Source organism: Arvicanthis niloticus, chromosome 6 (genome assembly GCF_011762505.2).
Source record: "Arvicanthis niloticus isolate mArvNil1 chromosome 6, mArvNil1.pat.X, whole genome shotgun sequence".
In the NCBI taxonomy this organism is placed as follows: Eukaryota; Metazoa; Chordata; class Mammalia; order Rodentia; family Muridae; genus Arvicanthis; species Arvicanthis niloticus.
Genome location: NC_047663.1, coordinates 24869816 through 24892556, shown reverse-complemented (window position 1 = coordinate 24892556; position 22741 = coordinate 24869816). Strand labels below are relative to the sequence as shown.

At 52.8% G+C, this 22741-nt stretch overlaps 1 protein-coding gene across 19 annotated transcripts in view; it reads right to left on the bottom strand.

Moving 5' to 3' along the window:
- Positions 1 to 3193: 3193 nt before the first annotated feature.
- Positions 3194 to 22741, bottom strand: part of Srcin1 (SRC kinase signaling inhibitor 1) — a 65673-nt gene continuing 46125 nt past the window's right edge. For 8 of the 19 annotated variants that reach the window (XM_076935868.1, XM_076935869.1, XM_076935870.1 and 5 more), the window contains 8 exons: positions 20560 to 20690; positions 20308 to 20455; positions 19788 to 20034; positions 19134 to 19368; positions 17207 to 17361; positions 16825 to 16977; positions 12408 to 12554; positions 3194 to 6461 (listed from right to left, as the gene is read on the bottom strand). In XM_076935868.1, the coding sequence (XP_076791983.1) occupies positions 6327 to 6461; positions 12408 to 12554; positions 16825 to 16977; positions 17207 to 17361; positions 19134 to 19368; positions 19788 to 20034; positions 20308 to 20455; positions 20560 to 20690 (1351 nt within the window). In that variant the 3' untranslated portion in view covers positions 3194 to 6326. Of the gene's footprint in view, positions 6746 to 10186; positions 11577 to 12407; positions 12555 to 13415; positions 13971 to 16147; positions 16271 to 16824; positions 16978 to 17206; positions 17362 to 19133; positions 19369 to 19787; positions 20035 to 20307; positions 20456 to 20559; positions 20691 to 22741 lie in introns of those variants that run through there. The other 11 variants (XM_076935866.1, XM_076935857.1, XM_076935858.1 and 8 more) reach the window with 5 other exon arrangements.

The following is a 22741-nucleotide window of genomic DNA, read 5'->3' as shown; positions in this document are numbered from 1 at the left end:
CATTCTCCTCTCCTGAGATACTGGATTATCACCCACAACTGTGAAAGTTGCAGGAGAGGCCTCCTGCAACTGGGAAGGCCTTGGACACTTGCTTACCAAAGAGCACATTGCCCTGCAGAGGGACGGCGTTCAGTTCTCAGCACCCACACCAGGCAGCTCATAACCACCTATCCCAAGGGATCCAGGACCCTCTTCTGGCCTCCTCAGAAACCTTCGCTCACACACAAACTCTTCTCCCCACCCGCAACATAAACACTTATTAAATATAAAACGTAAAAAGGTAAGAAACCTTCCCAGTGCTGCCACAGCTCCTGGAAGACAGGCAGTTTCCTGTTTTTGGCCCATGAGCCTGCCCATCCCTCTCTCCCCACTCCCAGTGTCTCTCCTTGAGTTCTTTGGGCTTTGCTTCTTTCGTAGAACCAGAAGCTACTTTCACCTTAGCCCTGCCTTTGGCCCAGGACTGTGTAGCCAGCCCGAGTGACTCCTCCTGTATTTTGTTTGTTGGGTTGGTTGGTTGGTTTTGTTAAGACAGCCCCACAACAGCCTAGGCTGCCTCAGGGATGCTTCCTGCATCAGGGAAAGGATTACAGGTGTGAGCCCTGTTGACTTTCATTTCTTGGGAAAAAGTTTCTCGATATAACCCAGATCACCCTCCCTTAGCAGGCAGGCCCAATCCTCCAGATGTTCGGATTATCTGTATGCTACTCGTTGTTTGTTTGTTTGTTTTTGTTTTTTGAGATAGGGTTTCTCTGTGTAGCCCTGGCAGTCCTGGAACTCATTCTGTAGACCAGGCTGGCCTCGAACTCAGAAACTCAGAAATCTGCCTGCCTCTGCCTCCCAAGTGCTGGGATTAAAGGCATGCCACTGCTCGGCTGCTACTCATTTTTAGGGAGTAAGTTTTATTATATTTATTGATTTACATATTTTATTGAGGTGGGGCACACACAGCGTGTGTACCGAGGTCAGAGGAGAATTTGGGAGAACTTGCAGGTGTCAGATCTCTCCCGTGGTTTCATCTTTACTTGCTATCCCAGGCTGGCCTCAAATTCACAATTTTGCTCAATTTTTTAAAAAGTTATTTATTTATATGAGTTCACTATAGCTGTCTTCACACATACCAGAAGAGGGCATCAGATCCCATTACAGATGGTTGTGAGCCACCATGTGATTGCTGGGAATTGAAGTCAGGACCTCTGCAAGAGCAGTCAATGCTCTTAACCGCTGAGCCATCTCTCCAGCCTTCCTAACCATTCTGCTCCTACATTCCAAGTGCTGGGCCCACAGGCCTATGTCCCACTCGTAACTCCACCCCTCTTTTTGTTGTTGGTGGTGATGGCAGGGTCTATGTAACCATGGCAGTCTGGAACTAGCTATGTATATCAGACTGTCTCTGACTGGGAGATTTACCATTATTGGGACGTTTATGATCAGCCTTTAAAATTCTGTGTTAGTATTCTGGGTGTGTGCATGTGCACACATACATGGAGGTTGGTAGTATGTGTCTTCCATCGCTAAGTTTTTTGAGACAGGGTCTCTCACTGAACCTGGAGTTTACCCGTTGGATGACCTGGTTGGCCAGTGAGCTCTGAGGACCTCTCCCCAACACCCTCCTCCTACCCTAGGGTCACAGACCTGAAGCTGGTTTTGGTGCTTGCATTTCCTGAGAGCCATCTCCCCAGCCCTTCCATTCCTTGTACTTATGGTCTCTAATCAGGTGACACCAGAATGTGGTCATCCTGGGCAGGTCCACATTGCACATTGCCCCCATAGTTACAAGGGCTCCTTGTTCCAGTGCTTGCTGTCAGGCACAGTTTGTAGATACTCCCTCCCTCCCCATCCTCCCTCTATCCTCCTCCCCCCCCCCCCATTTCCTGGCTGGCTTCTCTGCCACAGGCTACAGTTGGCCCTGGGAGTACCTAGGCACAGCATCAGAGGAGGGCTTTTTCGGGAGCCACTTGAAAGGGTGAGGATTGTGCCGGGTGTGATCTCTGGCAAGCAGGTGATGGCTGTATTTGTTCTCCGTTTTAAAATTCCAGGGGAAGGGGAAGGAGGAGGGGGTTGGCTGCTCTGTTTTCCAGGAATACTACAGGAAATTAACAGGACCTGCTGACATTCTAAACGTCAGGGGAATGGCCTCTAGGTAGACTGAGGTCTGACTGGGGGCAATGGCTGGAGGTGACTCATGCGGGAGTGAACAGTTTCTCAACTCAGGCTTGTCAGTGGCCCTTAGAAGAGAATGGTACTAAGGATTCCAAACATGGCTGGGAGTGTGTAGCTTCAGGACCTTGTCACCTCATGGGATAGAGGTGATCAAGGACTGACTGGTAGATCTGGTAACTCTGGGCCTCTGCCAAGAATACAGGAAGCCTCAGAGACGGAACTCGTGGGAACCGTGACAAGACCTTCAGAATTCTTGAATTCAGACTTTCTGAAACCCTGAGCGAGACATCTGGCCCGTGCCCCGCACACTGTGGGTAGCAGGTCCATTTCACTGCATGTTTGTTTCATGTGTCTCATGTGAGTTTCTGTTAGTTCCAGGAGTCCGAAAGTGATGGAATATATACATCAGGGGTCATCCCTCCCAGTGGGCCAGAGGCTGAAACCCAACATGGCAGTGCTCCAGGTAATCTGACCTTTAAGAACTGGCATTGGGGCCAGGTGGAGCTGAACTCAAATTGTGAGTTTATAGATCTCTGGTTCTGTGACACAGGAAAGATGCCCAGGATCTCCCTCACTGACAGTCATGGGGGGCTAGCTGGGGCTTCTTTTGTGACATCCAGTCCGAAGCTGACTCTTTAGAATTAGTGGGGTTAGCAGGGCATAGTAACATGCTTCTAATCCCGCACTGGGGAGGCAGAGGCAGGTGGATCTCTGAGTGAAGGCCAGCCTGGGCTACAGAGCCAGTTCCAGGTCAGCCTGGGCTACAGAGCCAGTTCCAGGACAGAGAAACCCTTTCTTAAAAATCCAAGATATAAAAAAATAAAGAAATTTGTGGTGTCCTTCCCCATGGTGTCAGAAATCAAGGGCCTTGGGTAATGCCAGCCCCATGCTTCCTGTCCTGTCTGTCCCTTCTCTGTGCCATGCCCACTGACTCGAGACAAGCTGGCTTCAGCAAGTCCCCACCCCTCTGCTGTTCACCCCAATCCCTTCCATACCCCAGTGAAATAACGAGGCACAGCCCACAGGAAGAAGATCCAGGAGAGAAAAAAGAAACAAGTTTTATTAAAGCCCCAACACTCGGCTAGAAAAACCAAAAGGGAAGGGAGGAGGGGTAGGGAAGGAAAAAGGACATTAAAAAAGAGACAGAAAACACAGCAACCCTTTCCGTTTAGAAATTGTCAAGTTACACTGACAGAGGTCACAATATCCACAGAAGCCATCACTTCTACACCAACACAGGCCCTACAGGGTGGACGGGTGGGTGTGGAGCCGGGCTGGCCTTGGGGGGCCACACTTGGGACCTCACTCAAAGCCTTGGCCCCGAGGCCCCTGGGAAAACAGTATATTGTGGAAGGGGCCAGAGAGAACCCCCCATGCGAGTAACACAGCACAGCGGGCAGGGGTGAGGGGACCAGGTACAGGGTCCCCCGGTGTGGCAGTTTCTCTTGTCAAGCACACACTGATGGACAGGCGCATGCAGCTGGGGGGCTGGGGGGGGGGAAATCAACGTGCTGCGGGCTTTGAGAAGCCGGGTAGGGGTGGGGGGTGAGCTTGGGAGGGAAGCCAGCGAGTGGTGCAGGGATGATGGAACACACACACATGCACACGAGTACTCACACACACAGAGGCCCTCTCACACACCTGCCTGCACCTGCACACAACCATACCCACAGCTAACATCATCTGTACCGATACATGTGTGGCCCTCACACGAACAGCCAGGCATGTCTACACACACATCACACGCATCCTTACTCCAAAGCTCTCCCCACACAACCATGCCCAGGCAGGTTACATTCACATACATGTACAAGGCTTCACACATACAATATTAAGTTTTGCCTATACACACACGATCCATGCATGTGCACACTCAAGTTATGTGGGCTTGTGCCAGCGCGCACACACACAGGCTGCACACGATCCCATACAAATGCCTTCCAGGACACACATGCACAGGAACCAAATCAAAGAAGTAGAATTATGCAAGTCCCACAGGCCTTGCCTGAGCTTGTGGGGCAGCCCCTGCATGAATGGTCACTTTCTCTGGCTCCCCCTCTCTCCATAGAGGACACTCAACTCAGGACAATGACGGAGGGGTGCACACTCAGGTCACAGGGCTGAGCGGGTGTAGGGGCAAGCAAAGAGAAATGGAGTGGAGGGGCCCCTCCCCCTCCCCTCCCAAGCCAGGGGTCTCTGTACAGTCTAATCAAACCAAACTGCTTCACAGGGACTACAGAAACCAGGCCACACGCCTGTCCCCAGCCCCTCCCCTGCCAGACAGTGGCCAGGGAGAGTGTGCTGTGGTTTTCTTTCTTTTTTTTTTTTTTTTTAAATATTTATATATATTTATATTACGTATATTATATATATATAATATGTAAATATATTTTTAAAACAATATAAAATGTTAAGACACTTCACTTAAATGTAAAGAGTTGCTTGCAATTAAAAGTAATTGCATCATTGTGAGGTCCTTTTTTTCTATTTTTTAGGGTTTTTTTTTGTTTTTTTTTTTGTTTTGTTTTGTTTTTTTCTGGGAGGGAATTTGTTATTTTTCAAAAAGGCTTGCTTGCCTTAGTATAAAAATGACCCAAAGCTGGAAAACAAGAGCAAACTAACAAAACAAAAATGGAAATAAATAAAAATAAATGAAGAAAAGAAACACAACCCCGTTTTCCCTCCCTCCCCAAACCCTCAACAGCTGCCACTGGCTCTCCCCTGCTGGGCTCCAGAGTCTTGGGGTTCTGTCCCTTCAATGGTTCCTCTCTGTGCTTGCTGTGGGACTAGTCCCAAGACCACATCTCTGTGCTTAATCTGCTTTGTGCTCCAAAGGGGAGCCCCTCCACCTTACAGCCCTTCACAGAATCTTCCTTCTTGCTCTGGCCCCTCTGTGGGCCAGGCCAGAAGCAAGTCAGCCTCTCCCTTTGACTCCTGGACCCACCCAAAAGCCAGTCTTCCCCGTGCAGGACCCCTGCAAGGTATCCAGACTGGAATACTAGCTGGCTCTTCTGCCTTGGGGATCCTCAAACACCTGACAAGTGGTCACCAGATCCCCACAGGCAAGTCACATCTCACCCCTTCCCTGAAAACCCTCAAATCATAGAGGCTGGCTGAAGGTCAAGTTGCTCCCCCTAGGGGTCAGAGACTTTACTGTACCCACCCGTCCCTTCTCCCTGTATCCCTCAAACCAGACCCTTCCCACCCTCCAAACATGTTTCCAGGCCCTTCCATCTTCCCCACCCCACCCCCATAAAATAAGTCAATGGCATTTAAAGTGCTAAATTAGGGAACTAAAAGTACCAGATGCCCCTCTCAGGGCTGCCCTCTCCCAAGGCAGAACCCCAGGGGCAGGCTGTCCCCAGAAGCACCCTCCATAACAGGTGTCCTGGGGGCCTCCTTCCATCTGTTGCTAGCACCAGCCGGACACTGAGCAGCAGTGAGCCGGCTTCTCCCCTGGCACCTAGTGTGTCCCCCCCCCCCCCGCCCCTTCCCTCCTTTACACCCAGCCTTGGCCTCTTCTCTGGGGATCCCCTCCAGCTAGGCCTGCTACCAGGCCCACCCTGGTTCGAAAGAAAAACCACAGGGCAGCAGCATTGTTCTGTCTCTTCGAAGGCTGGACAGACAGTGGGACGTCTCCAAGGCCAGGGTCTCCCTTGTCCATTGTCCAGCCTGACGCTGGGTCAGTCCTTGTCCATTTGTTCCTCCAGGAAGGAACCCAGTAATGAGAGGGGGGTCTCGCTCCGCTCCAAGTCTCCGTGGCTCAGAGTTTGTTCCAAGTGTTCTTGGGAAGTTAGGGGAGGTGGGAACTTTGGATGGACTTGAGGGGTGGGGGGAAGAGGGTGAAAGAGCAGAAGGGAAGAAGATGACAGGAAGTGGGCGGAGCAGAGGCCACTAGGGAACCGGAAGTCAGGGGAAGTTGGTGTGTTTGGTTTTTAGCTTTCTCATTTGCTCTTTAAAAAAGAAAAAAAAAAGGAAAAAGAAAGATAATTAAAGGAAATCGCGTAAAAAACCAAAAACACCAAGAGGAGATGAGAGAGCGGAGGGCCGTGCCCCGCCACAACCCTTCAGGCGTGAGAGTGGGGAGGGGAGAGCAGGTATGAAAGGAAGAGGGGTGGATGGCAGGAGTAAGGGAGGGGCAGGCTGGGGTGGTGCATGAGGGGCTTCTAGAAGGAGATGGAAGAATTCCTTGCCCCAAAGGAAGTCAATACAGGGATGGAGGTTCTGGAACCAGAGGGCTTTTCTGAGACGGGGCTTGAGGTCTCATTCGGACCGCTCATTTCTTTAGATGGTTTAGTGGCCTGGAACAAAAACAGGGGTCAGGGGTCAGAGAGAGCAAAGTAGAGCCTCCATGCTGGCTCCTGGCTGAAGTGTTGGAAAATGGGAAGCTCCACAAGTCCGAGAGAAAATTAACTGCAAAAGCGAGAACGCAGAGGGGCCGGGCGGCTGGAGAGAGCGCTCCTCTGAACTGGGGGGACAGGGTGGGGAACTGTGTCGGCAGGGCACAGATAAGTTTGAGGGGAGCCATGGGGTTGGATCAAAGGCCTGGAAAGCAGAGTGGGGGTGGGGATTCAGTCCATGGTTACTGAGAGAGGAAAGACAGAAGACAGGAGAGACATCAGAGAGACCCAGCCCAGGGCAGGCAGAGAGGACAGGAGGTGGGAGGGTGGGTGAGGGAGGGAGAAGAAGTGTGTGGTTAGCAGCGACAACAGGGATGCCAGGGCAGATGGGGTCAGTAGCTCATCCCAGCGGTTAAAAGTTCCCCCTCTGGCCCCTGTGGGAGACCAGTCCTCACCAGAAGGCCCCTGGTCTAAGCTGGAGTGAGCTAGCCCCATCTGGGAACTGGGAGTAGCTACCTGCCACCACCAGGATCCCTCCCAGTTCAGGGATCCCCACTGTGGCCTTCCCTGCTCATGCCCCGCACCTCCCCCACACCCCAAGTGCCCCTAAGGTAGCTGGAGACCATTCTCTGAGGCACAAGCTCTGCTCCAGGCTAGCCTCCCAGTCAGAAGCTCCTGCGCACGCACACGTGCAAACGCCCTCCTTACTCCTTTTATATCTGTCCCCCAGGTTTGTTCTTTGGAGCCATGGCCTCCAAAGTATGGCTTAAGAGCCACCTATGTCATCTCCACGGGACATTCTGTGGCACGTGTCACATGCATATTTCTGGGAGTCCTTTCAGAGTCATCTCTCTTGGGGTGGGAAAGTGCATTTTAAGCAGGTGTCACTACTGGGGGATGATGACACACAAGTCAGGTAGCCTTAAAGTCTGTAGCTGTAACCAGCGACTCAGCTGGAGTTTAGCTATCAGTGTGATAAATGAACAGAACAAGCTCATAACTGCCTGTTACTCTAGTCTAAGGTACCTGACAGTGTCACACATACATGCAGGGAAAACACCAACTCACATAAAATGAAAAAAAAAATAACAAAACAAAGCAAAACTGAAAAAGAAAAAAAATGCTGATGCAATGATGCGCGCCTGTAATTCTTGAAAATCTGAGGCTAAGGATATGGCAAAGTCCAGCCCAGTCTGAGCTACACAGTGAGACCATGTCTCAACAAACAAAGCAAACGGGCTGGAGAGGTGGCTCAGTGGTTAGAGCACTGACTGCTCTTCCAGAGGTCCTGAGTTCAATTCCCAGCAACCACATGGTGGTTCACAACCATCTATGATGAGATCTGATGCCCTCTGGTGTGTCTGAAGACAGCTACAGTGTACTCATATACATAAAATAAATAAATCTAAAAAAAAAAAAAAAAACCAAAGCAAACAAACAGCAAAAGCCATGTTAAAGGTAGCTTGGCAGTGGTGGCACACACCTTTAATCTCAGCACTGAGGAGGCAGAGGCGAGTGAATCTCTGAGTTCGAGGCCAGCCTGGTCTATAGAGAGAGTTCCAGGACAACCAGGGCTACACAGAGAAACCCTGTCTGGAAAAGCCAAAAAGAAAGAAAAGAGCAAAAAGAGAATCGTGTGGCCCCCAATAACCTGCCCCGGGTTCTCAAGATCAGGGAGGCATCGAGTGGCCTGTCCGTGCAGCTGCAGCCAATACCTCGCCTTCAGAGTCTAAGCAAGCCTGTGGATTCAGTAGTGTCTCCTCAGTCAGCGTCCTACCCCACAGCATTCTGTCTCCATCACCAGGTATGACCCTGCTCTCCCTTGACTCCAGTAGTACCTGGGCCTGGGGACAAACTCATCAAATAGGTGCCTATGTGCCCTCTGCCACTCACTTTGGGTTCAGCCTGCTGTCCCCACCCCTTCCTTCTGGTATCACCTTAGCATCACTTAAAGTTATTTCTCAGAGCTGGAGAGATGGTTCAGTGGTTAAGAATGCTCGCTGCTCTTGCAGAGGACCTGGGTTCAGTTCCCAGTACCCACACGGCAGCTTAAAACCACCTGTAACTCTAGACCGAGGGGTTCTTATGCCTTCTCCTGCACGCATGTGCTGCACAGGTGCATACCTGTTCACTCTAAGGCTCACACACATGGACATTAATGAAATATTAATGGGTGGTGGTGGCACACACCTTTAATCCCAGCACTCAGGAGGCAGAGGCAGGTGGATCTCTTGTGAGTTCCAGGCCAACCTGGTGTACAGAGAGAGTTGGTCTACAGAGAGAGTTCCAGGATGGTGTACAGAGAGAACCTCTGACTTGAAAAAAATAAAAATAAAACAAAACAAACAAAGCCAGCTTCAATCCATCTGGGGACACCCTGGCTGTAGCTGCACACGAGATCTGCTGTAGCAAAGGGAAGACGTGAGCCCGTTTCTGTCACTTCACTTGCCAATGGAGGTTTGGTTTCTTGGTTTCTTTCTTTCTTTTAGATTTATTTTATGTGGATGTACATTTTGCCTGCATGTATGTTTGTGCACCACATCCATGCCTGGTGCCCATGGAGGTCAGAAAAGGGCACCAGATCCCCTGCAACTGGAGCTACAGGTGGTTGTGAGACACTATGTGGGTGCTGGGAATTGAACGGGGGTCCTCTGGGAGAGAAGCCAGTGCTCTTCACCATTGAGCCCTCTCCAAGCCCTCCCTCCCTACACACCATTGGGTCTTGGTTCTGATGAGAAAAACAGAACTTCCCCGGCTTTGTGATGAGACAGAAGCCACAGAGACTCAGCTCTGCTCTGGGAGAGGAGGGACACTTCTCGACGGAGGCCAGCGCTGCTGGACCACAGTGCATCTGCCCTTCAGGCTCTTCCAGGACACCTGTCCCTCCAGGCCCTGACTCGTGGTTCCGAATGGGGTTAAGTCAAGCTGGCGCCTCACACCCAATTGTGCCTTAGCCAGGCCATTTCTGGCACCATCCGGAGACTAACAGGACCAGTACTCTCCTATTTCCCCCTAGCGTCCCCGCAACTACAGCTACTATTAGTCTCTGGTCTCAGCATTGACGTAGTTCCCTCAGCGCTCTGGTGGTTCCTTCTCTAACGGCTCTCCACGAGAGCCATTAAAAGAGAGAGTAAGTGGCCGGCCTACAGAGGTTCCATCACTCCGTGTCTACACCAAGCCCTTGACATGGGATCCAGTTCCCACCTCACCCACCGTAGATCTCACAAACAACATTCAAGGGCTCTTTCTGTCCTCTCCAGGCCTCTGTCATGTCTGTTGTAATGCACTCCCGTCTCGGAATTTTCTTCCTGCGCTTGAGTCCCAGGTCCCCAGTTCTCTTAATCTCAGTGACATCAGAGCTTTGAGGCTGGGTCCAGTGCCACAGGCCTGTCATCCCACCCACCCAGGCTGCTGAGGCAGTATCCAAGCCAAGGTCAGCCTGGGAAACTGAGTCAGAGCTTGTCTTAGTGACACAGGTGACCGGAGCACAGCTGTGTAGACTGGGCAGCTGTGAAGAGCTCAGAGCTGGGGTTTGTGGGCATAGACTTTAAACTGCTATGTGTGTGAGCACACATCGAATATGCATTTTAGGAAGTTCTCACAGGCCTTAGAAGACCAATAAAAGATAGCTGGCAGTCACAGATGACCTTAGGAGACCACACATTTTGGTGGTGACACTACATTGGTTTCTTTTTTTTTTTTTGATTGTTTTGGGTTTTTTGTTTGTTTGTTTGTTTTTCTACAGTGCTAGGGGCCTCCCCCTGCTAGACAGACAATCCTCCACTGAGCCAAACCTCCCCACACTGGTTCTTTTATTGTTTTCTTTATTTAAAAAAATTTCCTAAGAAACATGTCTTGCTTTGTCAGAAAGCAGACACAGGAGACAGGAGTGCCTGGCAAAGGGCAATAGGGTGAGTTGGGGCCCATCCTGGGTTGGGGAGGGACAGGAAGGGCCCAGTAGAGTCCAGGAGCTGTGGGGTTTGGGGCCTGGGTGGTGCATCCTGAGGGGCCTACAACTGGGGCTGCTCTCACCTATACACAATGGAGGAGCTGGGAACACTGACAGAGCGGCTGGAGGCGAGGAGCTCGCTCAGTGGCTGGGCAGGCTGGGTAAAGACGTAGGCAGAGAATGGAGCCAGGTATGTGGCTGACCAGCTGTGATGGCTGATTTGGCTAGCTGGGTGGGCATCCCCTTCCTCCCTCATAGCTCCATATTCCTCCCTCCCGAGGGTGTGGAACCTCGGATTCCACCTCAGCATCCAAGGGCCTGTGGTGGGAGAACCATGATCTCCAGTAGATTTTCCTCCACAGAAGACCATTCTTGGACCATGGCATACAAGAAGACGCACCGTCCAGCTCGAAGCTTCATACGAGCTTTCGAGGTTCAGGATGGACCCAGGATGGAGAGGGGCTGATGTTTGAGACCTGGGTGTTTACCAAGCCAAGGAGGGGCGGCACAGCGGCATAGATAGGGTGACAGCCATGTTACCCAGAAGTAAGAAGGAGGAAAGAGCTAGCATGGCCCTTGGAGGCCTTGCCTCTCCCTGTAGGGAGGTGGGAATGCTGAGGAGAAGGGTCAGGCCTGGAATGTATGGAGTTGATCCACCAGGCAGCAGGGAGCAGGGCCTGGGTTTGCAGGAAGCTATAAGACAGGACAAGGGAGGTGATGTGTAACTGCAGTGGTGGGTGATGGGGTGGGGTGGGGTCCTGACTGGGTAGAAGCAGGCTTGGCATGGGCAGAGGTCTGTCAGATGTCAGATTTCCACCCCACCTCCACCTCTTCCCCTGTTCTCAGACTGCTGTGAAACGGACACTGGGTGTGCCTGACATATGTAAATATCCCATAGCTATCAGCTGCTTTTCCGGGCATGAAATGAGGGGACACCCCCAACACCCCAGACAAGACAAGAGGTCCTCAATTACTGCAGTCACAGAAAAGAACTAGGGGGACAAGTCTCACTGGGTGAGTCTGGGGACCACAAGAAAGTGGGGGCTGGAGAAGAAAAGCTGGGGGACGACTGAATGTCTTCCTAGGAGCAGGTAAACAAGGTCTTGTTGCCCAGGGCTATCTGGGGCCTGTGAAGGAAGGGGTTTTAAAATGGCTAAGTCTCAGTCTTGGCTCTAATATCATTTGCTATGCAGGTCTGGGAAGTCTCTCCTGTTATGAGCTGACCCTCGTGGCCAGCCTTGGCCATCCCTAACCTTATCCTTCTGAGCTTTGGGTTTCTGTCTGGACAGAACAAGGCCTACCAGAGACCCCAAAGAGGCCTGGCACATAAGAGCTAGCTACTCAGGAGAGGTTTTGAACTGAGCATGTGCACTGAGGGGCTCTCAATAGCTATATCCAGGGCCCTCCTCTACTCTCTGACCAGGCAGACCAGATGAGCAAGATCCAGGGCCCTAGGTAGCATGGGTGAATTCTGTCAACTTCAACCTACGAATCCAAGTGGCTTGTTACAGCTGCAGGATCCTGACCACACCCCGTGGGCCTTACAGGCTGTGAGCCCCCAACCTGCCAGTGAAGCATGCATGCTGAGACAGCCTCCTCCTGAACTGAGGTGCAAAGCAGGGGGGAGGCCTGCACAGGAGCAGAGGTGAAACGGCTGTGGTGCAGGCTTCAGAAGTGACCCAACCACTGGGGCAGGAAGTGAATCTGCACAAGGCAGGTCCTGCACAAGGCAGAGGGTAAGGCTCCTCTATCCCGGAGCAGGGGACTGGCTATGAATTCAGCGACTCGTGTCTGTACCAGATCCAAAGCCCACTAAGCCCACAAGGAGGAAAAAAATCACGGGCGTCAGGACAGAGAGGGAATCAGAAGAATCAGAACTATCATTAAGACAGAGGCACATAGCAGAGCCTTGGTGTATGACCCTCCAGGGGCCTGGGTGTCTGGAATTCCGCCCTCACCTGCTGCTGGGCCTGGATCCTCATATACTCTGTTCGTTGCTTGCCGTGTTTGCCTTTGTCTGGGCTGCCTGCTGGGCCCTGGGCCGCCTTCAGCCGAGAGGCTCCGGGAGTCACCACCTTCATGGGTGGCACGCTGCCACCACCACTCTGTGGAAAGAGAGACAGGGCTGGGGTGGGACAGTCCTGTGTGGAACTCTAAGCATTGGGGGTGGGGGTCTCTAGAGTTAGGACCTCCTTAAGTGGACTCTTGGAGGCCTGGAGACCCCTCCCCGACTCTACATAACCGTCCAAGATTTAAGTTCCCTCTGAGCCCAGGTTCAAGGCCTCCCTGCAGATGATCAGGCTAGGCCCTGTCCTAGGTCAGAGCAAATTTATGACTTTTCCAGAGTCGTCCAGGGGCAGCTGGTACCTTCCTAGGAAGCTGCTTCTACAGGGAAGGCCCCAGTACCACTTAACTCCCAGCAAAGGATTCCATCCTGGTCCAGGAGACAGAGTTGGAATGGGGGGTGTGTGTTTCTAATAAGAGAGCATCCCCAGGTCCACATCACCCCCCCCAGAGGAGGAGGTAAGAAGAGAAATCTCCCCCAGAGATGAACACATCTAGCCCCCTATGGTTACCCCCTCATGTGTAGCCCTCCTCCAGGGGGGACCCAGAGGCACAAGCAAGAGAAATGACAGGGACAGAAAGAGACAGAGACAGGAAGGGGGAAGGGGGTGGGAAAGAGGAGAAAGCTTTATTCTCCGGTTTACAGAGAGCAGACAGGGACAGGGCCCACTTGGTTCATGCCTGAGCAGCAGAGCTGAGTCCTGGGGGGGCCGGCTTCCCGGCCGCCCCTGGCTCTGCCCATAGGCCTTGGCCTGGACGAAGGCTCCCAGAGCATGGTAGGCTGAAATCTAGACAATGGGATGAGGGAGGTGGGCAGAGCTCCTGCAGCCCTGGTCCCCGACTCTGCAGGCCCAGAGGCTGGAACAGGAAGGCAGCAGAGGAAAGAGGAGGATGGCAGCCACCTGGGGGTGGGGACGGAGGGGTTGGGGGCTGCCTGGACACGTCATAGTTGATTTGGCGCCCATCTCAGTCAGGATGGCTTCAAGTTCCTGGACTGTCTCCTCCAGGCTGTCCATCCGTTGTGGGGTAGCATTCTGTGCTGTGCTACCCGTGCTGATGGCCCGTGGTCCCCTACTGCAAGCTTGAGTGTCACATTCAGAGTTTTGAGGGGTCTCTTCTGAGTGGGTCTCAACCCTAAGAGTCTTCTGAGTCTCATCCAGGGATGGTCCCTGAAGATAGAGAACCCTGGCTTCCACACTGGGTGGGCTCTGTAGAATTGCTGGTTCCTTTCCAGACACTGAGCTGCTCCTGGGCCAGAGTACCTCAGCCGCTAGTCCCAGCAAGGCCTGTGGACCGTTCCAAGCCTTCCCACTGCCAGCCAGGATCCGGGGTCTTGGTGTGGGGACTGTCCTGGGACCCAGTTCCTCTAAGGTGGTCTCTGGCAGAGTGGGAGAGCTGGAAGTGCATTCTGTCAAGATGATCTGAGGGACACAGAAGACCCTGGGCCCTGAGGCAGCCTGCAGGGACAGAAAATGAGGGAGAATGTGATCCCTGCAGAGGAAATCCTGAGCTGGGATGAGGGTTAGAGATGGATGAGTCCACTCCCTTCCTCTCCTGGATGGAACCAGTCAAGGTCCTGATGATAATTGCCCAATAGCCTGGAGACAAAGCTGAGCCTAGAGTGCAGGTGTCCCCACAGCCCACAGCCTCCTGCTTCCCACAGGAGTGTAAGATGTGTGCCTTCCCCACTACCCAGGTTACACTTGGGAGCAAATCTTAGGCTTTGCTCATCATCCCAGGCACTACAGTACAGTAATATGGGTTGTGCAGCAGATGAAGCAACGAGGACACTCTGTTATGTGTCTGGTACCATTTGAGCAAATTCATGCTACTGGGAAAGCTGAACCACATAACTGAGACTTCAGCTGTATGCAGAGAGCAAGCAGATTCCGGTTTCTACCTCAAGGATGGGGCATCATCCTCATCTTGGGCTCCTGGTCTTATACCTGTGAGCACCCCCCCCACCCCCAGTGAACTCAGCTTTGAAGGGTTGGTGCCCAGCCATGGCAAGTTCCTTGGCCTCAGACATTAGGCAATGCTCCAGCTAAGCACCCATTTCTGTGTGAGCACCCTGGCTCTGGTCAAGGCCCGGAGGCCTCGAGAGCCCTGTGAACCTGAATGAATTCTGCCTGCACTCTTAAGTACCAGCCCATGTTAGACATTACAGCTTGTCTTCATCGTCAATGTTTTCTGTAACCCATGACATGATTGTCACTCTCCCTGTCCCCACTTCACAGGTGAGGAGCAGCAAATGACTCTCCTCAGCTAGTTAGTAGTAGAGCCAGGATTTGAACCCAAATAGCCTGAGATCAAGTCCAGCGCTCTTTTCGATAAACAGGCTGAGACCCCTTCCTCCACCTCCCAAGGCAAACCACCCAGCCCTACCACTGCTTACCTGGATGTAGGTGCACATAGCAGGGAAGGCAGGGAGGGCCCCAGCTCAACAGGCTCCTCCGCCTGACAGCATCTCGGGATGCAGAGGGGAAGCCAGGGAAAGGGCCTTGCCTGCTGGGTCCCCTCATAACTGAGCCTCAGAACCAGAAAGGAGCAGAGTTGGGTGCTGAGGACAAAGCCAGTCAGGAAGTGTCCCTTTCACACTGCTCAGTCCCTGAAGACTCCTGGGACTGCACACAGCACTGTCCACCTTCTGATGCCTGTCTGCTCCCCTGCCAGGTCACCAAAGACCACCAGGCCTTAGGCCAGGCCACAATGCTGGTGGCTGCCATCACGGACCCCACTGTGGGTTGGGAAGAACCACACAAGGGAGGGGAGGGGCCGTATGCGCATGAGAAGTGGAGAACCGAACCAAGATCCTCTTACCCCAACCTGGCAGAGCAGAAGGAGAGATGCCCAGACCTTTTGCCACCCCCCTCCTCAAGCACAAGCCCCTGGAGTGCAGACAGCAGACCCACCCCTCCCATTTTCCACAGGGAAATAAGTGCAGCAGGACAGCAGCTCGGGCTGAAGTTAGAAGAAGATCCCGATGCCGAAAGAGAAAACCAGCAGCCCAGGAAGGAAGGCATGGCTTCTCTTATTCCACGCTCCCTGACCACAGTGGTGGCAAGAATGGCCACAGGGCAGGGAGAGGTTAGGGACAGCCAACTCCCCGGTCTGTCCCTGACTCCCCAGCGCAGTGAGAGAAGCAGAGCCCCTTCCCTGGCATGTGCAGCAAGAGCAGGTAGAAAGGGCAGGTGTCAGGCAAGCTCTCAAGACAAGGTCAGACTGAGCCTGACCCTGCGTCAGCTCCTGAACAAGATCCAGGTTCCAATCTTGGCCCCAAAACAACCCACAGGCTTTGGATCCAGCCTAAACTCAGGCTGTTAATGGGAGCAAAACACCCAAGAGCCAGACAGAAGCGGGCCTGTAAGAGAACTCCTGGGTGACACTAAATACCCAGGTTGCAGTCTCCAAGGAAGACCCCCGGGAAACCTTGGGGAGGGACAGATTGTGCAGTTGTGCGCTGCCCTTGGCATGTGCAGGGGGGTGAGAGCCCGTGGGCGTGAAGCTGTGGCTGTGGCTGTGGCAGAGGGGCTGGCATGGGTGGCGTGTCAGCAGGTTAGCGTGAGAGATGCGGAAAGGAAGCTGTGGAGGAGCAGGCAGAGATAGCCGTGAGAGGTGCAGGGAGGCCCGTTACCTTCCGTGGGGAGCCCAGAGCTGAGCCCCCAGGGGACCCCATGTCCTGGAGGGACAGCAAGGTGGGGATCGGCTGGCGGCGGGGCGTGGGGGGGAGGGAAGTTACTGAACTTCTTTCAAACACCTGGGGGGCAGAAGGCAGGGGCAGGTTTGGAGGACCCAGGTGCCAGCTGAGTACCTAGGCACCTATGCGAGAGTGGGCCAGGGTGGCCATGGGCTCCAGTCTCACACCTTGGCACCTCACCATGGTCACTGACCTGCTGGACCTTGAGTCCCTCCTCCAAAGGACCCTGATATCCATGGACTCTGGCACAGGGCAAAGATTTCTGGGACCCTTCTAAGCTGTGGCTTGTACTAATGCAATGACTCTGGGCCCTTTGGCATGAAAGGTCTCCAGGATTCTGAAGCTTGAGGGGTTTGGAGCATGGGCTAGCCTCAAGACTGCCTGGATGGGGTCTCAGTAAGAATGTGCAAGTCTGGGGCTTTCAGTCTTGGGGTACCTGGGAGAATCTGAGACACTATAATGAAAACTCAAACCTACCAGGACCAGCTTTAGACTCACTTTCCACTTCACGGTGGAGAAGAAATGAAAGCTAAGAAGAATGAGTCCTGGGGCTAGCGAAGGCTAGGCAGGGAACCTGGCCTGGCTGAGGCCGTGCTCAGTCATGTTTGACCTACCTCCAGCTCAGCAATGATCCGTTCCTCATCGTCCTCATCCTTGATGGCAGAGGCCATAATGGGCGGCGTGGAAGCGGGGCGGACCACCTCAGACACAGCTCGGCGCAGCTTCACCTGTGGCTTCTGGACCTCCAGCTCCTCGGACTCAGCCTTCTGTAAAGCCAGGTGCCTATCAAGCCCAGGTCCTTCCCTCCCTCCCACAGTGACTGACCACCCCCTGCCAGGAAGACCCACCCCTAACCCTGCCAGGGCCTGCTGTGGACTCAGAACCACACACAAGCTGGAAGTCGAGTTGGGTTGCACTGGCTGACTCCCATCCTCTCAGAGGTCACCTCAAGCCTCCCTTTCAAGTCCCCCGAACCCCACCCATCGAGAGTTGTACCTTGATGAAGACCGAGTCTTTCTTACTGGTGACCACTACTTCTCCAGTGCGCGTGGTGGTCAGGCCGTGGGAGGAAGGGAAGCTCCGGCGGGGAGGGGGTGGCGGGGGTGACTTGGAGGGCTTCTCTGTGCGGTATCGGGGCACTGTGAGCTCATCTGCAAGCAGTGGGGATCTGGGGTCAGGAACCCACCACTGCAGTGTCCACAAGTGCTCATTCCTCCAGGAATGACCAAGAGGACAGCTCAGGGGCGGGGAGGAAAACTGGACCCATTCCCTTCCATTTCCCCAGGCCTGCCAGCGGCTTACCCAGCCCCTCTTCCTCCAGCAGCTCAGTCCTGACTGTGAGCCAGGAACACTGAGGCATCTGGAAGGCCCTTTACCTGGAGCTGCTGACTGAGCATGGGTACCTTAGTGCCCTTAACACACGAGCCTGGAACTCTAGCCGTTCTGTCTCGTGACCACAGCTGCTCCACAGCCCCACCCGACTCAGAGCGTCATCCTTTCTCTGAGGAGCCTATCCTGCTCTCTGCTCCCTGCTCCATCCTCCAGCCTGGTTTCCATGGCAACCCTCAGAAAGGTCACTCACACCATAAGGCCCTTGCCTTTGATTCTCTGTGGCTTTCTACCAACCCAAACAGTGCAAGTTCCTAGTCCAGCACCGTCCGCAACCTCTCAGCCCTGTTCTGTATTAAGACCCAGCATGGACCCTGTTCAGGCAAAGCCATGCTTCCCCTATGCTCACCACGCTGCCCCCTGGAAGGTGAGCTCACTGGCTGGGAAGTGCCTGCTCATTTCTAATGCTCGAGTGGAAAGCACTCTCCTCCTTTCCAAGATTGTATAGCTCCAGCCCAGCTCAGGAAGGAGATGCACTTAGCCTCTTTGTTCTACAGACACATGAAATGTGGCCTGGGACAGAGTGTATAACCATTTGAAGTCTGTCCTCTTTGTAAAGAGAGAATGACTGTGTCTGCCTTCTGCTACTGCTGCAAAATCTTTAGGACCCACACTCGGAAGGCATCATGTAGTAAGGGCCTGACCAATGTAACGGGGCCTGTCCCACTGTTAAATTCTAACCACGGCCAGTAGAAATGACTCCGAGGTTAAAGGGCCAGCTGTACAAACCTGATGACCTGAATCTGACCCCATGATCCCACAGTGATATTAATTTCCACAGGAAATTAATAAGGAGATAATTAATTTCCACAAGTTGTCCCCTGTCACGTATGCACTTTCGTTCATACACACATGCACACACACAAACAAATAATTAAAAACCTTTTAAATTAAAAAAAAAAAAATCCAGGGGCTGAAGAGATGGCTCAGCATTTAAGCACACTGGCTGTTCTCCCAGACCCAGGTCTGAATCCCAGCATTCACATGGTGGCTAACAGCTATCTGTAACTCCACTTCTAGGGGATGGGACACTCTCAGGCCTGCTCAGGCACCAGGCACATATGTGGTGTACAGACATACATGCAGGCAAAACACACACACATATGAAAATAAAAATTCTGAGCTCCCTGAAGCACTCTTCACAGTCAGGGTTGCTGGCAGCAATGGTGGCAGTACCCCTCTGTCAGATGTTGCCTCCCGCCATCTGGCAGGCTTGGAGATCACAGCCCTGTCATAGTGGTCGACAATCCTAATAGACCGCTATCAGAGCAGCCTCTCTCTCTCTGAGGCAGGGTGGGCTTGGGTGTACTCTAGTCCCTTGCATGAGCCTCTCAGCAGCGGAGGGGAGATAACTGGACAGACCCCAGATTACCCTTCATTCTGTGTCCTGTCCCTTCAGTGATTACTAATGGCTAGCACCCCATTCTCTGGCAGCCTGGCTACCATGACAGTCGCCCTCCAGTGCTTCCCCTATAAGCCAAGCTCTGAGGACAGGGCTCTTTGCTTCCAGGGCCTTATATTTATATCCCCATACCTGATCCTCTTCTCCCACTCGGCTCTGTCCGGGGGGCTGCCTTCTGACCATGGGGTGCCTTAGGGGGCTTGTGGTCTGGAGTGGGAGTAGGGCCAGGGTGGGTCTTGCTGGCACAGTCCAGGTCGGGGATGGCCTTGAGCAGCTCAGCCTGGGTCTCCTCCAGCAGCCGGTTGATGTCCTTGGCGCTGTACTGGGTCAGAGCTGCCCGCTTCTCTTCCCAGTCTCTCTCTGCAGCCTTGAGAGGGGAAGCAGAGCTGATGTCAGGACTCTGGCTCATGAACCCCTGAGCTCCTGGGATCAGCCCCTTCCCCAGTCACTTGTGCTTAGAACAAGAAGAGAACTTTATGAGATTCAGCCCCTCCTACTGGGTGTGGCTTAGAGAGGCCACTCCCATCAGATACAGCATTATCACGTTTATTTCTGGACATTCTGTTCTGTTTCATTGACCACCCACCTCGTGTTTATGTGAGTGCCATATTGCTTTAGTTATTATAGCTTTATAGTATGCTTCCTATTGGGAAGGGTACATGTCCCCAATATCACACTTCTGACCCTCCTCTAAAGGAAAAGGGCCCACGTGTTCCTTCAGTACCTGACATTCCAAGTGATAGCAAGAACTGTGAGCCTAGCTCATGCCCCGCCCTGGCCCATCACCTCAACAGACACAGCTTTGTCGGTGTTTCTCTTGCCGGGAGCATCCAGGCCTTTGGTGGGGTTGCTGCTCTTTGGGGTAAGAGGGGTGCCTTCGGCAGGTCCACTCAGCTCGTGGAGATTCAGTGGAGGACTCGGGGGTGGTATTTCAAAATCCACGCCTTTGCTGAAGTCTGTTTCAGCTGCCACCTTCTTGGGGGACTGGTTCAGGAGATTGTTGGGGGGAGGCCACATGCCCTCATCCACTTGCCTAGGGTTGGGAAAGTGAGGAGCAGCTCATGAGAGGTGGTAGCCCCGGGAGGGGAACCTGCAGACGTGAGGAAGGCTCTGGGGTCTTGCAAGAGAGATGGGAGAGCCTAGAGAGGCATGTGAGGGAAAGCCAAGGCTTTTTGCATGCATGGGTCGTGAGTCGGAATTGAAAGGCAGATCTAGCTGGCACACAGTGATCTCTGAGGAGTCAGGATAGGGGGTCTGGGCCCAGTGTGTAACCCCACGGGAAACTAAAGATGGAGGAGACAATGACCTTCGGATCTGGGCCAGTGTGTCGGTGACCCCCCGGCAGCGCTTGAGAAGTCCATCCAGGCGTTGAGGTTCCTCCTTCAGGAACTTCACCGCCTCCACCTCCACACGCAGCACCACCCGCATCTTACTCTGCAGGCCTGGGAAATGAGCTGAGAGGGCAGAGGGAGTGAGCTGGCTGGGGAGGCAGACTGAGGAACCGAACCAGGGCACAGCAGGGACCCCCTGAGGGTCACCCTTGCCAGGTCAGGCTCACCCTTGAGCTCTGTCAACGTCTCCCCAAGCTGCTTCAGCACCAGTGCCTTCTCCTCCAGCTCAGGACCTGGCACCAGCCGGTGGTTATGGGCCACGTCCCTCTGGATCTTCTCCACTGACTTCTCTAGGTCACTGCAGGCACAGAGAGACCCTTCTCAGCCCCTCTGCCCCAGCCTAGCCCCCTGAAATTGAGCAGCTGGAAAGAAATCATGTCACTAATCAGATCAAAATTAAAAGCTATAGCCAGGTGTAATGGTTTACTTCTGTAATCCTAGCACTTGGAAAGCTGAGGCAGGAGGATTGCTGAAAGATTGAGGCCAGCCTGGGCTACATAGTAAGACCCTGACTCAAACAAAACAGAACCACAAAATCAAAAGGCCTTTCCCCAGGCTGTGTGCCCATATGAAATCGGAAATACTAGATTTCAAAGATGAGACTTTCAAATAGTCCTGTAAAGGAGTCCTGCCCACGTGCTCTAATCTACAGTCACACTACACTCATCTTTCCCTCAGCGTGAAACCTTAGACTCTTCCCCAGACAGTGGAGAACCTGGAGGCCATACAGAGTCTCGCAGGGGCCTTGAGGCAGTGCAGTCTGAGGACACAGCCGTGTGCATCACCTTCTGTCACAGCGCCTTTCTTCCTGAGGCCAAAACTGCCTCGTGTTTTCAGCTGGTTCACTGAAAACATTTATGATCCCACACCTTCCTAAAATCAGGGGCAGAGCATAGTGGCACAAGCCTGTAATCTCAGCACTTAGGAGGCTGGGAGAACAGGATCACAAGTTTAAGGCCAGCCTGGGCTACAACAAGATGTTGTCGCAAAACAAATGAACGGCCCAAGAAACATAAATCAAGGCACCATGTAGTAGTGGGAGGGAGGCCAAGGAGATGGCTCAGTGGGGAAAGTGCTTTGCTGGGCAAGCCTGAGACCCTGAGTTCAGATTCCCCAGAACCCATCTAAAAGCTGAACACAAAGCAGCACAACTTCAGCCTCAGCCCTGGGGGGAGGAGGACATAGAGATGAGTAATCCTGGGACTTCACAGGTCAGTGAGAGACCTGGTTTCCAAAATTAAGGTAGAGGGATTGGAGAAATGGCTTAGAGCTTAAGAGCGCTTGCTGCCTCTTGCAGAGGACCTGAGTTGGATTCTCAGCACCAAATTAAATATTTTAAATATTGTAGGACGAAGAAGTGAGAGAAAGGATTGCTCTAGGCAGGTAAGTCATCGCAGTGCTATACGTGAGTGAGGGATGGCCGTCCCTCACTCACATGAGGACATTACATATGCTTCTGTCATCTGTTAGATTTCAACCCAACAGCCCACATGAAAATGACTTGAATCTGTTCTACCCTCCAACACGTCTGCTCCGTTTTAAAGTTCAGTGTGATCAATCAATCACACGAGCATGCCTTAGACATCCCCGGCCAACCATCAGATGAAAAGACAAACCAGGGCAGAGCCAAGGACAAAATCCTGAGATTCAGCAATGCTGGTTACAGAACTACCCTGCATTAAGCATTTCCCGTTCATCAGGTTGGCACCTGATGGTCAGGCCTATACATGCATCTCCTTATTTTAACCTTAAAACAATCCTGACACACTGACAAACAGCAGTTCAAAGACTACATTTCCCAGTTCTCCTTGTAATTAGAACTGGGCTTTCAACTCAGGCAGTGGTACACACCTTCAATCCCAGCATTCCAGAGGCAGAGGCAGGAGGATCTTTGAGTTTGAGGCCTGCCTAGTCTACAGAGAGAGTTCCAGGACAGCCAAGGCCACACAGAGAAACCCTGTCTCTGTAAAAAGTGGCATGGGGGTAGGGATGGAGGGGAGGATTGGCCTCTCATCTGAGGCCTACACAGTGAAGCAGGGATGGAAAGGGCATGTTACTAGATCTAGCCCATGAAGACCTGCCATGCAAACTCCCTCTATGTTTTTCTCTATCTGGTTGGTTATGAAGAACCATGACCTGGGTGACTTTGGAGGTATATATTAAACATGGTGGAACATCCATCCGTCTGGAACCCTGGCTGACTGCATTGCTAAACCATCTACAGTGTTTTCTTTCTTTCTTTCTTCTTTCTTTTTTTCTTTTTTCTTTTCTTTGTTTTGTTTTGTTTTGTTTTGTTTTGTTTTGTTTTGTTTCGAGACAGGGTTTCTCTGTGTAGCCCTGGCTGTCCTG